The following is a 23,517-nucleotide window of genomic DNA, read 5'->3' as shown; positions in this document are numbered from 1 at the left end:
TGTTTTTATAAAGCAATGGTAAATGATTGGCTTATATAGTTCCTCACAAACAAATGAGAATTTTACAAATAAATATTTGAATTTTTATGACGTTAGATAAATTGAACCTCTAAGTTTGAAACCTTGGTCTAAAGAATGGAACCATAATTAGATAGAATAATTAAGTCTTGATATATATTGGCCCATTTACCAATATTCCTGGTTTTGTGCCCATGTCCAACAAATATGTGTCACACACAGATGTCGAACATGAGCACTTTAAAAAACATGTAGAGCAACATAGCATACAAACTTCAGCAAGACATCATATAATGTAAGTGATATATATATCACAGATATATACAAGGTACATTATTACTTGAAAAGAAATACCAAGTACGAAAATTTTGAATAAAACCATCCAAAATTATGTCTTACGAGAACTCATAATTCAAGACTTCCCTAACCAACTCTGCAACTCGACAATCGGAGCATAAACTAAAATAATATGAGAGAAATTTACTCAGATTTCTCTCACCTCATATTCATGAAAAATCTGAAGTGGTGACTGTTTTGAGACTGGGCGATCTTCAGACCAGAGCTCCAAGTTTACAGTCCTTGCTCCCCAGTGGATGAGGCACTTATAGACCTCACCAACATTAAATCGATTGATGAGCACTAAACCGAGACATTTGTCAACGAGCTTCCATTCACCTGAATTTTATATAAGAAACACATGGGATTTTACCATATATAAAAAGACCTAAAGAAAAGCAAATGGAATCAATGATTCCAAAATCATGGCATTTATCAATGAGATTGACTTCTAGTCAAACGATTATTTTCAAGAAAGAAGATGAACACCAGCCATTCATTGAGCTTAAGGTCTCACAGTTTATTCTATTTATATTTTATACAAAGGAGGCAGAGGCCAAAGCCTCAGATAAGAGGGGAGGTTGAAGTATTGGTAGTCGAATCTCAAATCTATCCAATACCACCTTTTAAGGGTGACTATTTGAACCAATTGTGCTAAGCCTCCGGTTTACAATATTTTAAATGTAATTTAGGGAATCTATACTTACTACGATTGTAATAATAAAAATTGTTACTTTTAAATGCAGGTAGCATTACCGTTAGGCAGAAGATTCCCTTGGTAAACTTTTTCTCCAGTTTCAGGCCAAACTTCCTGCTTAGTGCCATCAACAGAGGTAAATGCCACAAAAGTTTCTGTTGGGTGCAAGAGAGAGAAAGTTGGATGAACTCTCAAGCAAACCAGCCTACAAAAGAAAACATCGATGATATGATAAATAATGATATTCACGGGTTACAGGATGGAAATAATGCAAAGCTAAAGATTGCAAAAAGAAGTAAAGATGAAAAATGGTTATGGAATAGTCTGATAAGTTGTTGAATAAACTATCTCACATTTGATTTACTTTAGGGTTTATTCAGTTGGAGTACTTGTTCTCTTATTTTCATACGAGTAATGTGACTCCGAATAATACATTCTTTCCCATTATAGGACACAATACTCGTTTCTACTAACCATGTGCTCAGAACCACTACAAGAAGCCTTTAGGTACGTGGGAGGAAGTCTGAACGGAAACTGGGATTTGAACCTCGGACCATACCCCTCCTTAGGAATCAAAACTACTACAACAAGCCTTGGCCATTTTCAACTAAACTTAAATAAAGTTTCTAGCATAGACCAAATAACAATAGGCAAATAAGTTCAATCTTCACTCGAGTCATAAAATCCAACTGGGGCCATACATGTAAAGCCAACACTAAAAAATGGGACAAGCATGCCAACTGACACTAATTGCAAAACTAGAGAAGCAAGAAGCAACAACCAAATAAGATAGAAAGATTCAAACAATAGGAACTAGGGAGAGGGGTCTGATCAAACTATAAACTATAAGGCCAGGTCAAACACTAAACCACTTAACAAATCATACAATTACCTCTTCAAGTAAATTCTTCATTTGCTAAATTTAGAGGGCTCCCTAAAGATTTGTCCTCTTCTCTTGCCACTCTAATTCTTACGTGTTACTTGAATGCACCAATAACTTTGTGAATTTTTAAGAATCTATGAACAGTTCACAATCTCATGTTGAAGAACCATGTTCTTTTATTTTTTGCTACCTGCTTGTACTAGAAACATGTTCTTTTATTTTTTTTCATTTTCATTCCACAAAATTGATCGTTAACCAGATATTTTACCATGCATGTAAACACAAATCTCATTCCTTTAAGCAATTCCATCACATGTCAAGTTTTTGCTAATATTGTCACAAAGCCCAAAATCAGACTAAATAATCAAACAGCAGCCTAAAAGAAAAATGGAAAAGGAAAAAAAAAAAGTGGATGTGAAAATTGAAAAAAACCTTGAAAATCCGCCAGATCCAGCACCAACTTTGCGAGCTAAAATACTGGATTCAATGCGCAAAACTTTTGGATTATCTTTCGGAACGGTTATCTGCCGCTGAAGAACCAAACCGCCACCAATATCACCTTCTAACAGAACGGATTCCTCTTCTCCTGCATGCTCAAGATCTCTCCTACACGAAATGAATCTTTTATCAATAAAAATACACCCAATATAAGACTGCAACAATGGAGCCTAAAATCTTGAGCTAATTCCCCTTATCTTTATCTAATTTTGCTCACCAGAAAGAACCTCATAAATCAATGACACAGTTAAGTCTTTTATCATGATTATTTGGAGAAATATATGAGGTCTGCAGATACCAATATGGAGTACTTTGTACTAAGGTAGCAATAGCTGATGTGGTTCACTAAAACATATTTCACTTATTGTCTTGCTACTATTTTCAGCCATGTGCCAGATCTTTAACACAGTTCCCTTAATTCCTTAAAGAATATATCAAATCTGAGACAGTGAATTTTAACTTTCATTTTCGGATGCAAATATTTACAAATTATTGATACATAGGGGAGAACTGATGAGCAATCAGATGAAAGAAAATCTATATTTGGTTCAATATGTAAATCTATTCTTATACCATTATGTACAAGGGGCAATAAAATAAACACAATGCTCAAGCTAAGGATACCATATTCTTAGATGGGGAAAACTTACGACCTAAATGACATATCAAGATAAGGCCTTTTCTTTAGTTTTAGTTTGAAGCAAACAGAAGAATAAGGGATAAACACCAAGGACATCACTTTGATCTTTTACTTAAAACAAACATCAAGTTCACAATATTTAATGGTTTTAGAATCTAATTATATTTATTTTTATGAGAGGAAAACATTATCCATGAATAATGACAGGTCCTGAAACTCACTGCATGACATTGTATTCCTCTGTACATCCAGCAGACCGATACTCCATACCACTATACTCTTCATATCCATTAATCTCAACCCTGCTATGAAGCCATTGGCTTCCTGCATGCAAGAGAGAGAAGGCAGTGAGTATAAGTGATAATTTGAAAGTCCATGCAGGCTAATTTCAAATAAAAAATGTGACAGAACTCTTGCTTTCTTATTTTACTAGAACTCCCGCTCCCTATCCAAACCGAACTTTCTTTAACTAAAAAATCAACTTTCCCCATTATTTATTCATACCAAAGAAAAAGGTAGCCAGTTTGCTCTGTTCATTGATATAACTATCGAGTATATCTGAAATAAGGATGGTAAAACATGAACCACCTGATGGATTTTAAACTGATTTGCACCGAATGAAGAGGTTTTTTTATTTCTTCTAATAGCGAAGGTGCGGCAGGGCGTTTCCTTTTTCTTGTTTTTTTGAAAAACAAGTATGAATCAATTTGGGTATTTCTTTGCCCTGCCCCGGCCCCACTACGATATTTGAAATCACTATTTTACCTATTTTAACTTTTCAAATGATAGAAATGTAATAATAGATTATACAATAAACACTAAAATATTTAGGTGAAATATTCATACTTTATTCTTCTACGTCTACATGTCAAATGCACATTGAAAGTATTAAAAGAAACTATAGAACTCCAAAGTGCAGGGATTAGTTTATGTATTTTCCTTGTTTTAATAAAGAGATTAGGAAGGAATTCCTAGTCCTTCCTGTTTTATTTTTCTTTTAGTTCAGGATTAATTTGATTGTATCTCAATATGAGGGATTTAATAATTACGAGAATTAAGGAAAATTAGTGGTAAACATGTCATTTTTCTCCTATAAATTCTGGCATTTTCATGTTTATGGAATAAGAAAAATTACAGAGTTTTCCTCTGAGAAATTCTTCATCTCTCAATTCTGTTTTCATCTCTTCTTGAAAATTGAGTCTTCAATGACAAAACACAGCCCAGCCTCTGCAAAGGCTACTGAAAAACCAAACTTAAACTCTGAAATCACCACTCCAAATAGTTATGGTGGAACCACAGCTTTTAGCAAAGGGCAGATTGAATTCCTTAAGAAGCTATCAAAACCCATCATCAAATCCAACTCGACCAACAACATCACTGGAACAAGCTTTGTTGCTCAAATAGGTGATCTCCCTATGGCTTTGACTACCTAAATGCAAAAAACAGCTATTGGATGGTAGACTTGGGTGCATCATATCATATGACTACATTACTTAATACCTGCAAACCAAGCTCTGAAATCTCATGGTTTGGATTGCCGATGGAACACTGTCCAAAGTGGCAGGGATAGGATCAGTAATTATCACCGACAGACTGATTTTAAATTCTGTGCTATTCATTTCAACTTGACTTGTAACTTGTTGTCCATTAGAAAACTCACCCAAGATTTGAATTGCGTTACTAATTTCTTCCCAACTCATTGTGAATTTCAAGACTTGGAATCGGGGAGGATGATTGACAATCCTAAAAAATGTGTGGGGCTCTATCTTCATAACAGTCTCAATACTCCCAGAAAACAAACTCAATTTGTAAGTAGTGTGTCATTTTCAATTTATTCAATAGCTTCCAATAACAATTTCTAATCTATAGTGCAATCATGTTGTGGCACTATAGATTAGGTCATCCTTCAATATTTAAAAAGACTATTCCCAGCACTTTTCAATGGAACAAATCAAATGAAAAACATCTTGAAGCAGTATACTGGATTCTTATATGCTTGAAGATGACCCTGGGTAAAGGAATATTCTTTCAAGAAGGAACAACTAAGGGGGTTGAAGTCTATTCGGATGCTGATTGGCTAAGATGAGATCCACTACAAATCAAAGTTCCACTATAGACTACTATACCTTTGTACGGGGAAACTTGGTAACTTGGCGTAGCAAGAAACGATCTGTTGTTTCTCTAGGTAGTGTTGAGGCTGGGCATAGAGCTTTAGCTCAAAGTATATTTGAAGGATTATGGCTAAAAAGGATACTTGAAGAGTTAAGAATCTCAACAAGAGAACTCTCATAAAGTCCTTTTTTTGATAATTTCGAAGCAATCAGTATTGCTAAAAATCCTGTTCATCATGATAGAACCAAGCATGTTGAACTAAATTGCCATTTTATTAAAGAAGAGGTTGAAGCTGGAATACTGAAACTAATTCAAGTGGCAGAAGTTCTAACAAAAGCTCTTTCAAGAATAATGTTTGAGGAATTGAATTCCAAGCCAGGAATGACCAAGCCAGGAATGATCAACATCTATTCACAAGCTTGAGGGGGAGTGTATAATTCCAAAGTTAATCCGAATTAGTTTCTTTAGTTTCCTTGTTTGAATAAAGAGATTAGGAAGGTTTTTCCTAGAATTTCTCTTGTTTTGTTTTTCCTTTTTTTTTCATGATTAATTTGATTGTATCTTAATTTGAGAGACTTGATGAATTACAAGAATGAAGGAGGAATGAGTGGCAAACATGTATTTTTCTCCTATAAATTCTATCAGTTTCTTGCTTTTCCTCTTTGAAATTCTTCATCTCTCAATTCTATTTCCATCCCTAAAATTATGCAAATAAGGTAAGATGGGACTATGAAGAATGCATTCGACATCCATGGTGGTGGTAGTGGTATTCAAGTTTTGACATCCACGACAAAGCAAGGCGAGGGTCAAGGCAGGACATGCCAACAGTGGAGCAAAGATGGATTTGGCAATATATCCCCTTGCTTTGCTCCATTGCCATCCCTAATATGAGGTCGACAAAAAGGTCAAAACTAATGGAGCGGATTTATTTTATATGTTTTCTATGGTCAAGTGAGTAGGGGTGAGCATTCGATCGAATCGAATCGAATCGAATCGAAAATTTTCGAGTTAATCGAGTTTTCGAATCTCATTTTATCATCCTAACTTTATTTGAAGTTTTCTCGAATCGAGTCGAGTGAGATAGAATTCGAATCGAATCGAATATATTTGTTCGAGTTAAATTTTAAAAAATAATTTTGGGTCCTTGTAACCATTGTCACCCATCGTAATAAAATTTATCCACCTTAATCAAATTTTTTATTAACTTTCATGACTTCATAATTTATTTATTAATTTTTTTATATACTGATTAGCTTATTTGCTTACTTAGTTGTTTCAATTATCTTCAGATTCTTGTCACTATGTATTTTAGAATTAAAAAATATATTAAATGTAAAAATATGATTTTTTAATAAAAGTTATTTTAAAAATAAAATGTGAAATTGATACCAATATAAAATTTTAACACGAATATTTTATGGCATAATTAATAATTCAATTTTAATATAAATATTCAATATGACTAAACAATTCAATAATATAAATAATATAAAATGTGAAATTTAATTTAATAATATAAATAGTAAATATAAATAAAATTATTACTATTTATGTTTAGTGAATTTTTTTTTGGATATTTTGATTTTTTATTTAGGAGTAAATGGTAGGAAGTAAAAGTTTAGGGAAAAAATAAAAAGTTTTGGGGAATAAAAGTTTGAGGGAAAGTAAATAAGGGGAGTAAAATTTTGGAGAAAAAATATTAAAAAAAATTGGATGGGGGAGGGTTCGGGATAGATGGGAGGTGGGATGGGAAGGGAATAAAAGTTTTAGGGGAAAAGTTGGAGGGAGTAAAAATTTTGGGAGAAAATAAAAGATTTTGAGGGTTTTTGGGAGTAAAAATTTTGAGAAAAAATAAATGGGAGAGTAAAGTTTTGGTGGGAAATGAATTTTGGGTAGATTGGGGGATTGGGAGGGGAGAGGAGTAAAAGTTTTGGGGGGAAAGTGGGAAGGGGTAAAAGTTTTGAGGGAAAAGTAAATAAGTTTGGGAATTTGTGGTAAAAATGTAAAATATTATAGTTTGATATTCGAATTATTCGAATTATTCGAGTTATTCGAATTCGAAAACTCAACTCGATTCGAACTCGAAATTCGAAAAAAAAAATTCGAGTTGATTCAAATAACTCGATTAACTCGATTAACTCGAATAACTCGATTCGTTTAACTCGAAATTCGAATTTTTTTTCGATTTTTTCGAGTCGAATCGAGTTTTGCTCACCCCTACCAGTGAGAGTACTTACAAGAATAGGGACTCATCTGAAATCCTCAGACACCCATGCAACTACACAAGACAACTAAGACTATATAAACATATGTTACTTGGCATCGTAGAAAATGACATAAAAAATTCTGATTGTGAAGATATGTAAATAGAATAATATAGTTGATTATTAGGGATTATAGCAAGATATTAAAAATTTGATTTTATTTACTTTCCTTACAAAGTAGACTCATACTTGTATATATATGTATTGTTTGATGATGAATGATATATAGAATTTCATTCTCTTTCTCCTTGTGCCACATTAATTATTCTTTCAATATTTTGTTCATGGTATCAGAGCCTCTTGGCTCGATTTAGGGAGATCGTGTTTCGTTATTATGAGCACGAACCGTTTGGGTATATCATGGGTTATTTTTTCAAAGTGGTTTTTTGGGTACATCACCGACACAGGGAGGAGCGCCACCGTCTCAACAGTTGACCTACACTTTTTGACGATTAGAGGACCAACGCATGAGGCTCACACGCTACCTAAAGATTTGCGATCCTACTTCACACGCCAGTGCATGTGGGTGTGTGTGACGTCATCTTGCCACTAACTTCCACCCTTGATGTAGACACCTTTTTTCAACCTTAGCCCAGTGGTCGATTGCTTGATCGAAAGAGGATTCATGGGTTGTTTGTTGATTTTTTGAGGTTTCCTATTGCCCTACGAAAAGGTAAACAATAGTGTACTTATCCCATCTCCTCTTTTTGTCTCTTATGATCAGTTATCCCCTATGACTAGTTCTTTCATTGCTTTGTTAGACTCTATTTCTATCCCTAAAACTGTTAAGGAGACCTTATCTCATCCTGACTGGCGAGATGCAATGATAGAGGAGATGACTACTTTAAATGGTAATGATACTTGGGAATTGATTAATTTGCTGACTAGAAGGAAGGTTATTGGATGTAAATGGGTGTATATAGTCAAAGTTAATCCTAATGGTTCCGTTGCTCAATTAAAAGCCCATCTTGTTGGTAAAGGATATGCTCAAACCGATGGGGTTGATTACTTGGATACTTTCTCCAGTGGCTAAATGGCTTTTGTTCATTTGTTCTTTTGTTCATTTCTATGGCGGCTACATATAGGTGGCCCTTGCACGAACTTGATATGAAAAATATCTTTCTGCATGGTGATCTACAGGAGGAGGTCTATATGGAGAAACCACCTGGTTTTGTTTCTCAAGGGAAGAGTGTGATGGTGTGTCTCCAGAAATCTCTATATGGTTTGAAACAAAGCCCACGAGCATGGTTTGGACGATTCAGTGAGGTGATCCAGGATTTTGGTTTACAAAATAGTTGTAAACACTCAGTTTTCTACCGACACTCAGAGGTAGTCATGATTCTCTTAGTAGTTTATGTTAATGGTATTGTTATAACTAAAAGTGATGATGCAGGCATTCTTGCTTTGAAATTACTTAGTTTCAAACGAAGGATTTGGGACAGTTAAAAACTATTTTCTTGGTATTGAAGTTACTAGAAGTAAGAAGGGTATTGTCTTGTCTCAAAGGAAATATACCCTTAACTTACTTGAAGAAACTAGAAAGTCGGGATGTAAACCGTGCAGCATGCCAATGGATTCCAATATGCAACTTATGAAGGAAGATAATGATTCATTTGAGGATCCTGAGAGGTATAGGAGACTAGTTGGGAAACTGAATTTCCTCACAATTACTCATCCTGATATCGCATATTCTGTGAGAGTTGTGAGTCAGTTCATGTCTTCACCAACAGTTAAACATTGGGTAGCACTAGAACAAATCTTATGTTACCTAAATGGAGCTCCAGTTCAAGAGCCTCTATATCAAAATTATGGGCACACAAGCATTGAATGCTTCACTGATGCAGATTGGGTAGGATCAAAGATGGATAGGAGATCAACTACTGGTTACTGTGTTTTTGTGGGAGAAAATCTGATTTCTTGGAAAAGCAAGAAGCAGAGTGTAGTGTCGCAGTCTAGCGCAAAATCCAAATATAGAGCTATGACATAATTTGTGTGTGAAATTATGGTTACAATAGTTACTGGATGAGTTGGAATTTAAAAAGTCGTCACCAGCAAAATTGTGAAGTGACAATCAAGGTGCTCTTCATATATTCTCCAATCCAGTATTTCATGAGCGAACCAAGCATATTGAAGTCAACTGTCACTTCATTCGTGAGAAGATTCAACAAAAGCTCATATCGACAGGTCATGTCAGAACGGGGGATTAATTAGGAGATATCTTTATGAAATCTCTTAGTGGACCTTGAATTGATTATATTTGTAACAAGCTAGGCATGATTAACATCTATGCTCCAGCTTGAGAGAGAGTGTTAAGATATGTAAATAAAATAATTTAGCTAATTATTAGGGATTAAAGCAAGATATATTAGGGATTTGATTTTATTTACTTTCCTTATAGAGTAGACTCATACTTGTATACATGTATTGTTTGATGATGAATTTCATTCTCTCTTTCTCCTTGTGCCTCATTAATTATTTTTTCAATATTTCATTCACTAACCAACTAAATTCAAGGAACTACAATAGAAATATGAAAATTATAAGCAAACCACAGATGAAGCATCATATTTCCTAAGGACATGTAACCAAACTAAGGTCTATGTTGTTAGATTCAAGTAAGGCATTTAATTTAATGCTTAAATCTTGGGATACATTGGAATACCTGAAGGAAGGTGAACCATTGAAATAATTCTACCCCCAATCCAGGGTACTATTTTTAGTGACCAATCACCATTTGCCAGTTCAATCGGAGTCCTTGAAAGTTCTCCTCCCTTGTGTCCAGAACCATCTTCCACATCAGGAATATGCTTGATACTTTCTGCATATTGAAACTAAGATGTTAAAAAAGAAAAAAAACCATCAAATAATATTGAATATATGTATAAAAGGAAATCATTTGATAATACATCCAATCTTTTGACCACAATCAGGTTGTCAAGTTGATGCAAGTTTTTATATGTTTTGGGTGGAAATTTTAAAAATAGAATTTGAGATGGCAGAGCCATGCACCATTCAACTCCCAAAATAAGATATGAAATGAAACTCTGATACAAATATTAAAAAAGGAAGCTCAACCTAAAGATTTGTGAAATGCATGTTAAAAATGGCAGAGTGATGCAACTACATATTAACATGAAGCTGGCAGGTGCAGATTTGAAAGAATCAACTTCAAAACATATTCATATCATGCAAAAACGGCATACAAATAATTGTCAGATTTAAATTGACCCATTTATTAACCATATGTAGGAGTCCGTCTAGGAGATTAACTCAATTAACATTCCTCTATTTTACCGGTCAAAGGATGATTTTATGCACATCAGGAATAAGACCTGATTGAGAAAGTTCCAAAAATATTAACAAAAAGCGGTGATCTGCATTAATCAATTGAGTTAAACAATCTGCATGCCCTTTTACCTAACATGATAGAATGCACTCACTGAATAGATTAAATCAAACATATGGAATTACATATTCCATAAATGAATAATACAAAAAAAGGGCTTAATTAAAATGGTTATCTTCAGGTTGACAAAAAAAGAAATATCTAGGGACAAACTTCCAAGCTGCTTTATGATAAGACAACAAACAATCATTGGAAATAGTGTCTGAGTTAATGAAATTTGAATGGTTTCTCGTATTATGAGCGTTTGTCAAGAAATGAATGATAATAGGGGCTTTGAAGAGAAATTTACCTAAGCGCAACCTATGATGCTCTTTGCTAGAAGATATCAGCTTAGAGACCTCAATTTCAGAAGGCATTTCTATTTGCAGATCTTCCCCATCATTGCCCCATGCATCAAGCTGTTTAAAAAAGATGGATTAAATTATTTTGCAGCATGCTCCTAATTTATTTTATATGCAAATGTCAGTTTCTTTGGAAAAGGAGACATACCATTGCATCTTCACCAATCAACAGCTGAACATGAAGGCGACGGTTTGGCCTCTTCCACAATCCTTCAGTCTTAGATACTTTGACAGTGACAACTGAAGATTCAAGTTCTGCAACATAATGAGTTAAAAGATATTCACCTTCAGTAAATCCATATCCATCACCATCATCTTCAAAAAGAGAGCCTTTAGCTTTCCCTGTAATAGAAAAGATTTAGCTTTAGTCATAAGATCCCAAACAATAGAAAAATCACTGAGACTTTTTATGCAGCATAAAAGCCCTATCACTGGAAAATTGTTCAGCACAATTCTTCAAGGAATGAATACACTGAAAATTTTCTTTCAACCTATTCTACTTGCACCACGGAGTTGATTGATATGGATGTGTCCAACACATACATTCCTTTCTTTCCAAGTTTTTCTTGATATTTGAGGAGCAGACTTCCATAACAATGACCATAGGATATTACTAAACAGGTAATTATCAAAAGATAAACACTTGAACAAACATACATTGGAATTCCACAATCCTTCCCCAACAGAATTTACACTTAATGACAAGCTAAAGTTGCTCGGTGCAACTTATTAGGAAATTTTCCACTTCTATGGCAACACAGTTTCAAAGTGGGAGGCCCTCATTGACATACACATGGAACCTCTAGGGTTGGCATATTTGCTAAGTGCAAAGGTTTTTCTAAGGCTGGAGAACACCTAAATTTTCTTAGAGCGTAAGACATTCCTTCAGCTAGCCTTATATAATTTTGTATAAAAATCAAGGACGATACTTTTGAAGCCCAATCTAACACAATGCAAGAAAAACACAAGAACCAGATAATAATAGCATAAATGTATCAAATTACTTAAAAGTACCATGCTCATCTAACGCTACAATAAGCGTTAAATCATCCAATGGGTTAGATTCACCAACATGTTGATGAGGAGGACCGAAAGGTATAATATATCCACCTTGCAAATATAAAGCTGGTAAATCCTGAAATATCCAAGAAAGAACAAGTAAAAACAAATATCTGCAATTGGCAAAACTAGATGCTCATTAAAGTAGGAAGCTAGTTATTTTGCAACTTATACCGGATGTGAATCGTCAAAGTCAAAGCTCAACCAAATTCCTTTAGGCAACAAGGGTTGTAATTTATCAGACCCCAGATCTGGCATTATGCTAATAACAAATATAAATTGTCAATATGTAAAGCAAGGTAAAATAAAAAAAGATAGAATATCCTAAAAGAGAGCACTTTGGTACTAACTTACCACATTTTTATGTTCAAAGGTAACAACTTTATACTACAAGAATCAGTTTCAATTTGCTAGTTCACCAATTAAGAACAGCTTGCAGTAAAATTCAAGATGAAACAAACATCATATAATAAGGGATCAAATTTATTTGTGATATCAATTTTAAGGATATTTTACAGTCTATTATAAAAGGGAAATGTCTCTTTAAACAGGTCTGAAGTATGATTCTTGAGGTAGCATAGTTCACGACAAATTCAATTTGTTTCATTCCATTTACAAATCATGTTATCATGTTGTTCCAGAAATTTATAGTAGACAGTCTTTTAGCTGTATTTGTTGTGCAAACAATAGCTCTTCATTTTCCTACTAAGTTGCTAGAACAGAATAAGGGCTTCACAGTAGTTGTATTACAAAAAAGAGTAGTTACGCTTCTACTGCAACTATGTACAGCCCAATGGTCAGACAATTCTCCAATTAGTTACTCATCATTACAGTTCCAAACAAGACATAGTCTTTAGCAAATTGTTAATTAGCAAACACTGAAACAGTCTTCCAAACAAAACTAAATTTCGGTATGTTGCCTGTCAAATCCTAATAGCAAAGTGCATAATGGGAAAATAAACAAAAAATACATGAAGCAACATAATTTAAGCGAAAATTAAACTATCCTGTAGAATTCATCTTTGAAGGGAGAGATACTGAACCTTGAATAGACCAAAAGTGGGCCCAAAAGGAAGCAACTCTCCAATGTCCTTAAATTGGGATCTTTTGGATCTGCAAAGAGTCATCAGCAGTCCCAATGAAAAGAGCAATACATCTAGTAAGTTATCAGAAACATTTAGTACAATCCTAGTAAGATAAATATAACTGAGTTACTCAAGTAGAGAAACCCACCAGCAAAAAATGCAGGAGTTGCCACAGGAGTACCTCTAGTATGAGCCATATAGAAAAGAGTGTATATATGTGGTATGAGGCGATAGCGCCTTTTTAATGCAAGGCGACATACTTCTTCACACTAATTGACAGAACTGAAGTTAGTTCCAGCACCAAGTGGAAAATGCAGTCTAAAACTAGAACATTAAGAACAATTTAACAAGGAAGGGGAAATAGAACCAAATTGTACAAGGTTAATGTGAACATATATTTCAGGTAATTTAGCTATTCATATACTCAGTTTTGCTTATTTTCCAAGTATGTGGATTCTAAATAGAAAACTCACAAATATATCTTAAAATATACTCATTAAAATAGGGGAATTGAAGTAAGATCCTTAAATGAAAATCTCTGGCAACCAAGTAAATAGTGAAATACCTTTCATAAATAAACTCAAGAAAAAGAAATATCAAATATCAAAGCCTACTCAAGCTCCTGAATCATATCCTCTTAATTGGACATCCAAATTAACCCTTCGCATTAGCACACCTCATAAACACCTTTGGAGGCTGCTGCAACGTGCTCCATCAAACAGTTCATGTAGTGATATCTAAGTCCATACAAACCTAAGTCATTGCCAGTCATGTATTTTTTAGGCTTAAATATAAAATTAGTACCCGAACTTATCCACTTCTCTCAGATTGATACTTGTGGTTTTTTTTGTCCAGATGGGTACCCAAGTCTAACGCCATTAATTAATTTTTTGCTGACATGCCAGTGCTAGCCAATCACACGCCACTATGTGGCGTCCTCTTGTACCTTTTTTTTTGTTTTTGTTTTCCTTTTTTCCTTTTTCTTTCTTTTTCTTTTTTCTGGGCTTGCTTCTACCCTTCTTCATCTTTCTTCTTTCTTTCTTTTGTCAGCCCCCCTCCCAAATTTTCCGTCACTTTCTCAGCATCTAATCACCACCATCAACCAACCCCCACATCTCTTAAACCCCTTTGGTTTTCCTCTCCCACCATAACTTCATATCTGTTATACCCTCAATCATGATTTAATTTTCAATTTTACTTTTCAGTTTATTTTATAATTTAATGGTGGATGATGAGTTTCCCGTGCAAGACATGAGCTTTTACAATACCATTCCATTGATGAATAGTGTTTGTTTATATGTTGATGTTGAGCAAAATCCAAGCTTAACCCAAAGTGCAATATATTTTTACACTCATAAACTGATTTTTTTTTTTTGAAAAAATTATATATATTCATACAATTCTTTTTTGTAGAGAATGGTTTTTGGAATGAATTGGGAACATTATTTGAACCAGAAAATCAAAAGCTTTTGAAAGTAATGGCGGACACTGTGGAGACCAGAGATTAATGAAGGAAAACAAGGTTAAATTTTTCAATAATGCAAAAATTATTTCACAATATTTTTATATGCCAATAACAAAAGCTGCTAAAGAGCTGAATGCAAGGTTAACATTATTGAAAAAATGGTGTAGGGAACTTGGATTATGTCTTAATAGTTTACAAACCCTAATCCAATTATCATTTTTTTTCTCATATTTTCTCAGGAAACAAACAGAAAAAACTGAAAAAAGAGAAATTGCATGCAAAAATCCAAAAAAGAAGACGAACGCAAGACTCAAAATATAAAACAGAGATAAATCCAGAACCTAGAAGCTAAAAAGAAAGTAATGTAAACAAAAAAAAAACCATTTTTTTTGTTCTTTCCCATATTTTCTCAGGAAACAAACAGAAAAAATCCAACTACCCAGAAACTTTATTGAGTAATCTGGATCTTTGTAGCCCGAATTTGAACTCACTTCCTCCATGCCTGAGAATCAAACTCAATACCTTCCACGTCAAACAAAGAAGCAGCAACAGTAGCAGAAAGGTGAAGGAGATGAATTAAAATCGGCCATTGAAAGCAAACATGTTTAGCAGAGAAAAGAAGAGAAAAGGAAATTGGGAAAATGAAAGGTCACGGGGGAAAAAATAAGAGAAAAGGAAATTGGAAGAAGAAACATCACCAGGAAAAAGAAGGAAAGAAAAAAAGAAATAGTTATAAAAATATTTTTATTGATTATTAATATTTTTTAGATTAATATTTTTTAGATTATGACATCACCATGATGTCATTTACGCCACGTGTTACAATCTTATTCTACCACGTGTTCTAAATTTAACAGCGTTAGACTAAGGTACCAATTTAGTTAACGGAAAAAAGTTCGGGTACCAATCTAAGACAAAAAAACTATAAGTACCAATATGAGAGAAGTAGCAAATTTCAGATACTAATTTTATATTTAACCCATTTCTTTTATAATGTACTGAATTTAACTAATATTTTTAATCATATCTCATATTTTTCTTTTGCTTTTTCCTCAACTAGTTAGAGCTTCGTTTTTTCTGTTCAATTTCCTCCTCCATTATAACCAGAAATAAGGATAACAAACCTCTTTACCAAATGACCATGGCTCATGGTCAATGGTGCCAGTCTCTGAGTGCCCACGACAGAATGGAAACATAGCACCAAAACCCAACCACCGGCCAAAAAGTTTGGGTGTAGCATTTCCAGCAAATCCACCAATATCAGGTCCGGAGAGTGGCTGACCACTGAGGCCCTACAAATAACATAACATTTAAAACAAAGCAGTAAATTGTTGAACACATAAATTTGTGCTGTCATTTATTTTCCATTTAAAACATAAAGGTGAAGAACTTAATCAGTCGGAAGATCAATCAACCAAAGAAAACATTGCCACAGGTGTCTCTGCATTCTGCACCTTGATTGCGTTTAACAAAATGGTCTAAGGAATTTTGTATAAAATTTTCTAATTCAGTAATAGGTAAGAAATAGTAGTTCATTCATCAGTGTCCCAAAGAAATTACCCACTATAAGAGAAAATGGCCTTCACATGTAAGAATTATCAATTACCATAGTAACAGTTATATCCAATCTTCCATCTTTCTTCCATAGACACAAAGGGAACAGTACCACTTCAAAGCTAGCTCTATTAATGTGCACTATAGTTTCTAGGCTACAAGAATGTTATCAAGGCATGTGCTTACTGCTTATTGCCATACAATAGAAGTGCTTTAAACCCTTTTGGGCAAGGTGCATGAGATTAGGTGCAAGCCTGGTATGCCTAAACATCTTTTTTTTGTCTGCAGGGCAATCAATGCAAAAAGAAACACTGCTTGATTCGAGTTCTCTTTTATATCTTTTATTTAAACTTTTTCCCATTAGCTTTACCTTCACTAATAAGAAAGGGGATTATATCAAACTCTCTACTTCTTGATATTTGAGTATTCAACAACAAACATCGGGCCGTAAGAAAATGATGCATATCACCCAACAAAAGAAAAATAACATTTTGCATGTTTTGTAGATAAATTGGACCACTCTACTAAATATCTTACGCTTATTACATTTACAAACAAGTACATGAACACATACATGTACATATTGCACCTTCCTTCACTCAGAAAAGTACCTTTTTCCGCCTTGTGCCTCAGGCAATATAAGGATTCTAGAGCTTAGGGTGCACCTTGCACCCTTGACAATACTGCTATAAATAGACAAACCATTTACCTTCTACACTGTCACTAATACAGCACAGGCTTTACTTCCACACACATACGACCAGATCCTTAAAATTTTCCATATACGAGAAAAATAAGGCAGCAGAGTGGAAAACTAAGAGAGACATACTTATGACACACAGAAAGTAATAGACCAAGTCAATAGAGAAACTACACATCAAACAAATAAAAAAAATTCGAAATTGACCTATCAATTAAATTAATATAGACAGAGATAAACCCATGCTTACAGCCTTCAATTTCAGCTTCACCATGTAAGACAAAGAAAAGAGAACGGAAAGGTAAAAGACATGGTTTCATTAGCCCATCTATGCATCAAACAAAACAACATGATATCCAAATTTGACTTACCAATTGAAGCATCATGGAGATGGACATTTGAAGGTGCTCCCAATTTGAAAGGTTATCTCCAGTCCATGTTGCAGCATACCTTTGGCTCCCAATAAATCCAGCTCTAGTAAGAACAAAAGGACGCTTTCTTCTATCAGCTAATCCCATCCCTTCATAAGTTGACCTTGCCATTAGCATGCCATAGACCTAACATAGTAACCAATACCAAGATATAAGATTTAAAAATATCACATGAAATAAATTGTTCATTCAGTATTACTTCAACTGCAAATCAGCTGATCAGCATAACCACAAGGCTGATTGTCCATAATACAAATGAAAACATGCATAAAATATACCACCCATGGTTAGATGCAATGTGGAATAAAAAAAATAGAAAGACAAGGTTCAGGAACTACATTGTGATAGTGAGCATGACTCTGACAACCACCAAGTTCATTTTCACCCCTGTGAATATTGCTCTCTGGCATTGTTTTTGTTACAGTCTGTCAAGAGCGAAGTGAGAACAAATTCCAGAGGAAGGGGAAAAAAGCATATAGCAAGATTTCAGAACCACCTTAAAAATAGCTGGCTCGTTCATATCATTCCATATACCATCAACACCATTAGAAATGAAATCTTTAACCAAATTCGCCCACCAAGCACGGGCTTTTGACTGTGTGAAATCAGGGAAAACACAAGGTCCGGGCCACACATCCCCTTAAGAGCAAGAAACACCTTTTCAGAGCTAAGAAAAGAAAAAGAATTAAGCTTAAACATGAATTTGTAAAGGAAAATACCAACAAAAGGCTTCCCGTCTGCTTTCTGTATCCAAACATCATGTTTAGACCCACTATCATAAACAAAGTAACCCTCTTCTTGTTTAATCCCAGGGTCGAGCATCCAAATTGCCTTGAAACCAATATTGTGGAGATCTTTCACCAAAGACTTTGGATCTGGGAAACGCTCCTGAAGGAAATCATTATCGTTCAATTTTCATACAACAATGTTACTGAAGTTTCATTGTATGATAGCTAGTTTAGGTCTAGTTGTTGCTACTACTGACAGATCTCAGAACATAGAGGATATTTAGTGGGCAGCAGTTGCCACTAACAAAGTATGAAACTGTTGAACAGGACTGCTATTTCCAAATATTTAGTAAAACAGAAGAATTGTAACTTTTCCAATTCCAATCTACAAGGGATAATTGTTGAACCTGTTTAACTTTAAATTATTATGGGAGTTTTAAGAGAGTCATCTAGTTTTTTATGAAGTACCTACACATAAGGAATGTTATTCCTACGAGTGTTTTTTTTTTGGTCAAATAGATTAATCCTACAAGTTCAAGCATTATAAACTCTATCATTACATAAAAATACTCAAATGTAAATCCATTGATAATATATTTAAAGAGGCATCAAACTAATTTTCCCTTTTACCGTGGAGTCAAAATGAAATCCATGAGTATCAAATATATATGAAATCCATGTATTTACATCAATTAAACCAATGTTCTTCTTATTACCAAACAGTTTTGAACCACTCCCCGTGTTGAGCCTATCTTTGGCAATCACAAGTCAATCGATCATTGTTCACATCTAAACATAAGTTATTCTAGTTCATAGACCAAAAAACCCAACTAATCTCCATGTAGGTTTATTTGAGAGGGATAGGAGAACCATATTAAAGTTAATAATGATCATCTAAAAGAGAACATGCCTTGTCAAAAGTGAAACAACGAAAGCCATCCATGTAATCAATGTCCATCCATATCACATCACAAGGTATACCCTTCTCCCGAAAATTTCTCGAAATCTGAAAATATAATATTAAAGATCGGTATTATCATTCTCAACAATGAAAGAATCATTACAGATATGAGGTGCTCATACAAAAATGGGGAAGAGCATTTCAGCAACTTAGATAACTAAGCACTAACCTCAAGAACTCTCTCTTGAGAGTCATAGCTCCAACGGCATTGATGATAGCCCAGTGACCACTTTGGAGGCATAAAAACAGTCCCTATGCAGAAAAGTTTAAGGTAATAAGAATAAAAACTGCCAAAAAGATCATATTTGAATAATGTATTGATAAAAAGACAAAAAAGATGTTATACTTATCAACCTCATCCTCAAATTAGTAATTCCTAACTCAGAATAGCATCTAGCCTACAAAGCCTATTATTGCTATTAATGTTATTGAATTTTCAAGTCAATCATAAAACCTCTCATGTTATTTGCTTGAACGGAATTTGTATGAATTTATCATTCTCACCTACCTATTCGTATTTAATATTTGTGTTTCTATGCTTTACTTACTCTAGTTAATTTACCTAAATACTTGGCAGATCTTTAAAATAAAATACAAGCTCAGAAATCAAACCCAAAGGACCAGAATGGCGCCTGTAATCTAGCTTCACAAATTATGTTTTACCAAACCCAAAGCAAAAGTAAGACAATTGTATGGTATGAATGAGAGGAAGAGTAGGATGTAATAAAAACAATAAATGCTTGTGGTTGCAAAAATAAACTCCAAAAATATCAAGGGGCAAAAGCTTAGGTTTAGAAATTACCAATTGCATGAGATAAAGATACCAAAACTGCAGTCGGTGAAGAGAATGGACCAAATGTAATGACAGGAAATGAAGGCAAGGAAATAAATTGAATTCTGCATTCTGTCCTTAGATCAATCTGCTAGATAACAAGTTTATTTGACTGTTAGAGGGAAATATATAAATCTACAATAGTTTTAACAGGATTTTAATCCATTTATTACTGAATAACGGAAAGTCACTCCACCTCACAGCGCCTTGTTGTGTCAGCTAGAATCCCCAACGCCTCTCCATTTGGAAGAACAGCCAAAACCCAAGGATGTGATTGGTACAATGATGTAGTTTCAGGACCATAACCCCATGCATCAGTGTTCCATGTAAAAACCTACAAGAAGCTTTACTTATCACTAGCAATGCTAGGAAAATAAAATATATTTCATGGCAGCCACGTTTTGCAAATAACTCACTCTTTTTCCTGTTCGCTCTAGCTGTCCACTAACTTCTCCAGTTCCATAAAATGAGGTACCAGCAGGAAACTTAACAACAAGAAAACTCCACTAGATTAGTTAAAGAAAAAAAACTGAACAAGAGACTTCAAATTCTACCAGAAAACTTTACCATCAAAGTGAAAACAAATATGCAGAATGCTAAATGCACAACGGTTTGAAGAGGCAAAATATACTAAAATGCAAAGCAACAACAAACCTCCAGTTTGACAATCTGCTGCCCCAGACGACACTCAAAAGAAGGGATATATGAAGGAGTCTTGTTACTCATGACTGGTACATCCCTGCTTTTGTTATTTATAAATGAAAGACTCGGATACACTGCTTCTCTATCATTTGCAGAGCAGTCGAACCGGAAAACCCCATCCTCCAAGATGGGCTGAAAAATCATTTTCCCTGCAGTGGAGTCTGATGTTGCTGCCTTCACTTCAGAATCAGTCATTTTAGATATTAGCCTTCTCCCTGTAAGCTTCTTGCTATAACTCTTCTTTCTGCATGCCAAAATATTTATTAGAAGAAGTAGAAAGAACATAACATATCACTTTATAACAAAGCCAAGAAAAGCTTAATTCTAGAAGAGCGACATAATTTTAACACTACATGCACACACAGACATTTACATCTACGCACAAAAATGATTGCAGATTATTACTGTATCCATATCTCAGCACTCATCAAAAAAGCCCAAAGACATCCGGAGATGCACCAACATTCCAGAATAAAGAAGGATCAAATACGGAAGATAAAATGGTTTTATGAGCAGCAGTTGCTGAAACATAATTGACCTTTTAATCTAAAGGCTGAACTTGATGGGTTAAAAGAAGGCAGCAGGAAACAGGAAATAAGAGTGAGTGAGACTGCAGAGAAAAGAGTTAAATCAAAGTTAATATCGAGGCATGCTGTGGCAGTTAAAAAGCAATGGCACTTTAAGATAGAACCCATATAATTGTGCTTTGACTTAAATTAAGCATTAAATGGCATGTATTAACTACTTGTCCGTGAATAACAGTTCCTTCCTATCATCACCATTCTTGTTTTTGGTTTTGCAACAAGAATAAAGCCAGAAGCGAGACTGAATTCAAAATTTAAGATATAAAAACTCTATAATCAAATAAAAGGGAAGATGATCGAGTGAAACAATCAAGCAAATAAAGCAAGAGAAAAGAAGAATCCATTCAAAATAATAATAATAATAATAAATCCAAACAGCAAAAGCGAATTAGAGCAATGCTTCACGAGCAGAAAGATCATGAATAAAGCAGAAAACACTAAACCTGAAGAGAAATTTGGATGTTGATGATGGTGGAGAGGGATTAAATCGACTAAATGCTAGGGGACAAAGCGATAATTTCAAGACTCCGCCGCCCTTCACACTGCTGCTAAGGCCCACTGACATTTCCATTTCATTTCATTTCAATAACACTATGCAAACACCACAATGAAAAAATAAAAATAAAAAATTCTGTTTGGAAATGATACACCTGACTACCTGGGCATTTTGTAATTTGGACCTTTTCAAATCACTTTATATTATTATTATTAGAAAATAACAGTTTTAGTGAAGTTTTTACACTTCACAAGTGTTTTTATATAAAATAAATGTGAGACGTGGTAGCTTTTTAAGTCAGCTTCTGCAATTAAAAAAATGTAATGTTACTCACACAGTTAGTTAAATCCTTAAATTTATTTTTAAAAAGGTTTAACTTATAAGTTAATATCTAAATTATATATTTTTTATTTTGGTACTTAACTTCTTTTTTAATGACAAGTAGTGTTTAAATTATATTTTTTTGCTTCTTTCTTTCTTCTCATATTAAGCTTTTTCTCTAAGTGTATTTTGAGCTTCATGGTTTTGATTAAAGTTTTCAGAACTAAATTGATAGTCGAATTAGTTAGGTTACCAATTTTTAATTTGATCAGTTCATTTGGTTCTATCAAATAAATTATTAAAAATTATAAATATTTAAAAAATTAAAATAAATAGTTGGTTGAACCTCTTGTTTAGCTTAGTTCAATTTGTATCAATTCAATCTATATCTCCAAGTCAGTAGGTTGGTCGGTCCAATTCAATTCTAAAAACACTAGTTTTGGTCGATAAAAGAAAATTTTCAATTTCATCAGCAGAAGGTGAAGCTTGAAAACATAATTTTGATATAATTTTACACAAGCTTTGTGTAATAGGTAGTAAGTTAGTAAAATAAAATGTGAAATAATTTAAAATGTGAAGTAGAAAATTACGATTAAAGTATAATGGATGTGTTATGAGTTGATGAAAAAGGCATAAAGTATTGAATATGTGAAATTATGATAATAAGGATTAAATTGAAGAAATATGTGATTGAAATAAGAAAATTGAAATACATGGAACTTTGATATGTGAAACAAGATATTGAAATAAATTATGTGATTAAAGTGTTACAAGGAAGCAAATTGATTAAATATGCTAAGTTAGTGAATAACATTTATGTCAAAAAGGACTAAATTGAAAAGTTACGAAAGCTTAAGAGAAAATATTTGATAAATGAATAGTGTAGTTAAATAAAGTTATGAAAGCTTAGGAGAGTATAAAAATACATGATTATTGTAACTCAAATTATAATTATTCTTTAAATTGTGGATAAACAAGGACTAAATTGAAAAAGTGTAAAAAAGTATAGTTAAATAATGAAATGTATGAAATCTGATATATAAGAAGAAAAGTTGATAAAGAGAATATGTAAGAAAGTGTGACAATATAGTATATGCATGAAAAGTGAAAGTGAGATTCTAGAAAATATTGTATGTTTGTGATGTTAAAAACTAAAACGTGAACTTTGTGAAATTTACGATTAAAATAAGAAAAGTGATGATATAGAAATCTAATATATGTTTAATATAACAAATTTTAAATGCCATGTTCTTCATCTTGGCCGAATATAGAAAAGAAAAAGAAAAGAAAAGAGAAGAACAAGGTTCGGCTATCTCTAGGTCTAATTAAGGTATGTTTTTGCTTCGGTTTTTGATGATTTTTACGTTTTTAATATCGTTGCTTTGAATACTACCCGACCCATGC

General features: G+C 33.7%; 1 protein-coding gene across 3 annotated transcripts; it reads right to left on the bottom strand.

Moving 5' to 3' along the window:
* Positions 1–309: 309 nt before the first annotated feature.
* Positions 310–21,955, bottom strand: LOC107910268 (alpha-glucosidase 2). 3 transcript variants are annotated; one of them, XM_016838059.2, is made up of 23 exons: positions 21,740–21,955; positions 20,665–20,956; positions 20,427–20,495; positions 20,207–20,344; positions 19,981–20,098; positions 19,348–19,430; positions 19,128–19,223; positions 18,209–18,377; positions 17,986–18,128; positions 17,828–17,914; positions 17,430–17,615; positions 15,929–16,096; positions 13,488–13,608; positions 13,298–13,367; positions 12,429–12,516; positions 12,210–12,330; positions 11,344–11,537; positions 11,144–11,252; positions 10,111–10,266; positions 3,294–3,396; positions 2,367–2,540; positions 1,111–1,256; positions 310–693 (listed from the first exon to the last, which is right to left on the bottom strand). In XM_016838059.2, exons 1-23 carry the CDS (start codon positions 21,865–21,867, stop codon positions 503–505), a joined length of 3,150 nt encoding a protein of 1,049 aa, XP_016693548.2. In that variant the 5' UTR covers positions 21,868–21,955; the 3' UTR covers positions 310–502. The 3 variants fall into 3 exon arrangements, with proteins under 3 accessions (XP_016693548.2, XP_016693550.2, XP_016693549.2); XM_016838061.2 differs by lacking the exon at positions 21,740–21,955 and adding an exon at positions 21,251–21,404; XM_016838060.2 differs by lacking the exon at positions 21,740–21,955 and adding an exon at positions 21,118–21,250.
* Between the last annotated feature and the right edge of the window lie 1,562 nt (positions 21,956–23,517).

The sequence above is a fragment of the Gossypium hirsutum genome, chromosome D02, assembly GCF_007990345.1.
Source record: "Gossypium hirsutum isolate 1008001.06 chromosome D02, Gossypium_hirsutum_v2.1, whole genome shotgun sequence".
In the NCBI taxonomy this organism is placed as follows: Eukaryota; Viridiplantae; Streptophyta; class Magnoliopsida; order Malvales; family Malvaceae; genus Gossypium; species Gossypium hirsutum.
This window is presented reverse-complemented; position numbering and strand designations above follow the sequence as displayed.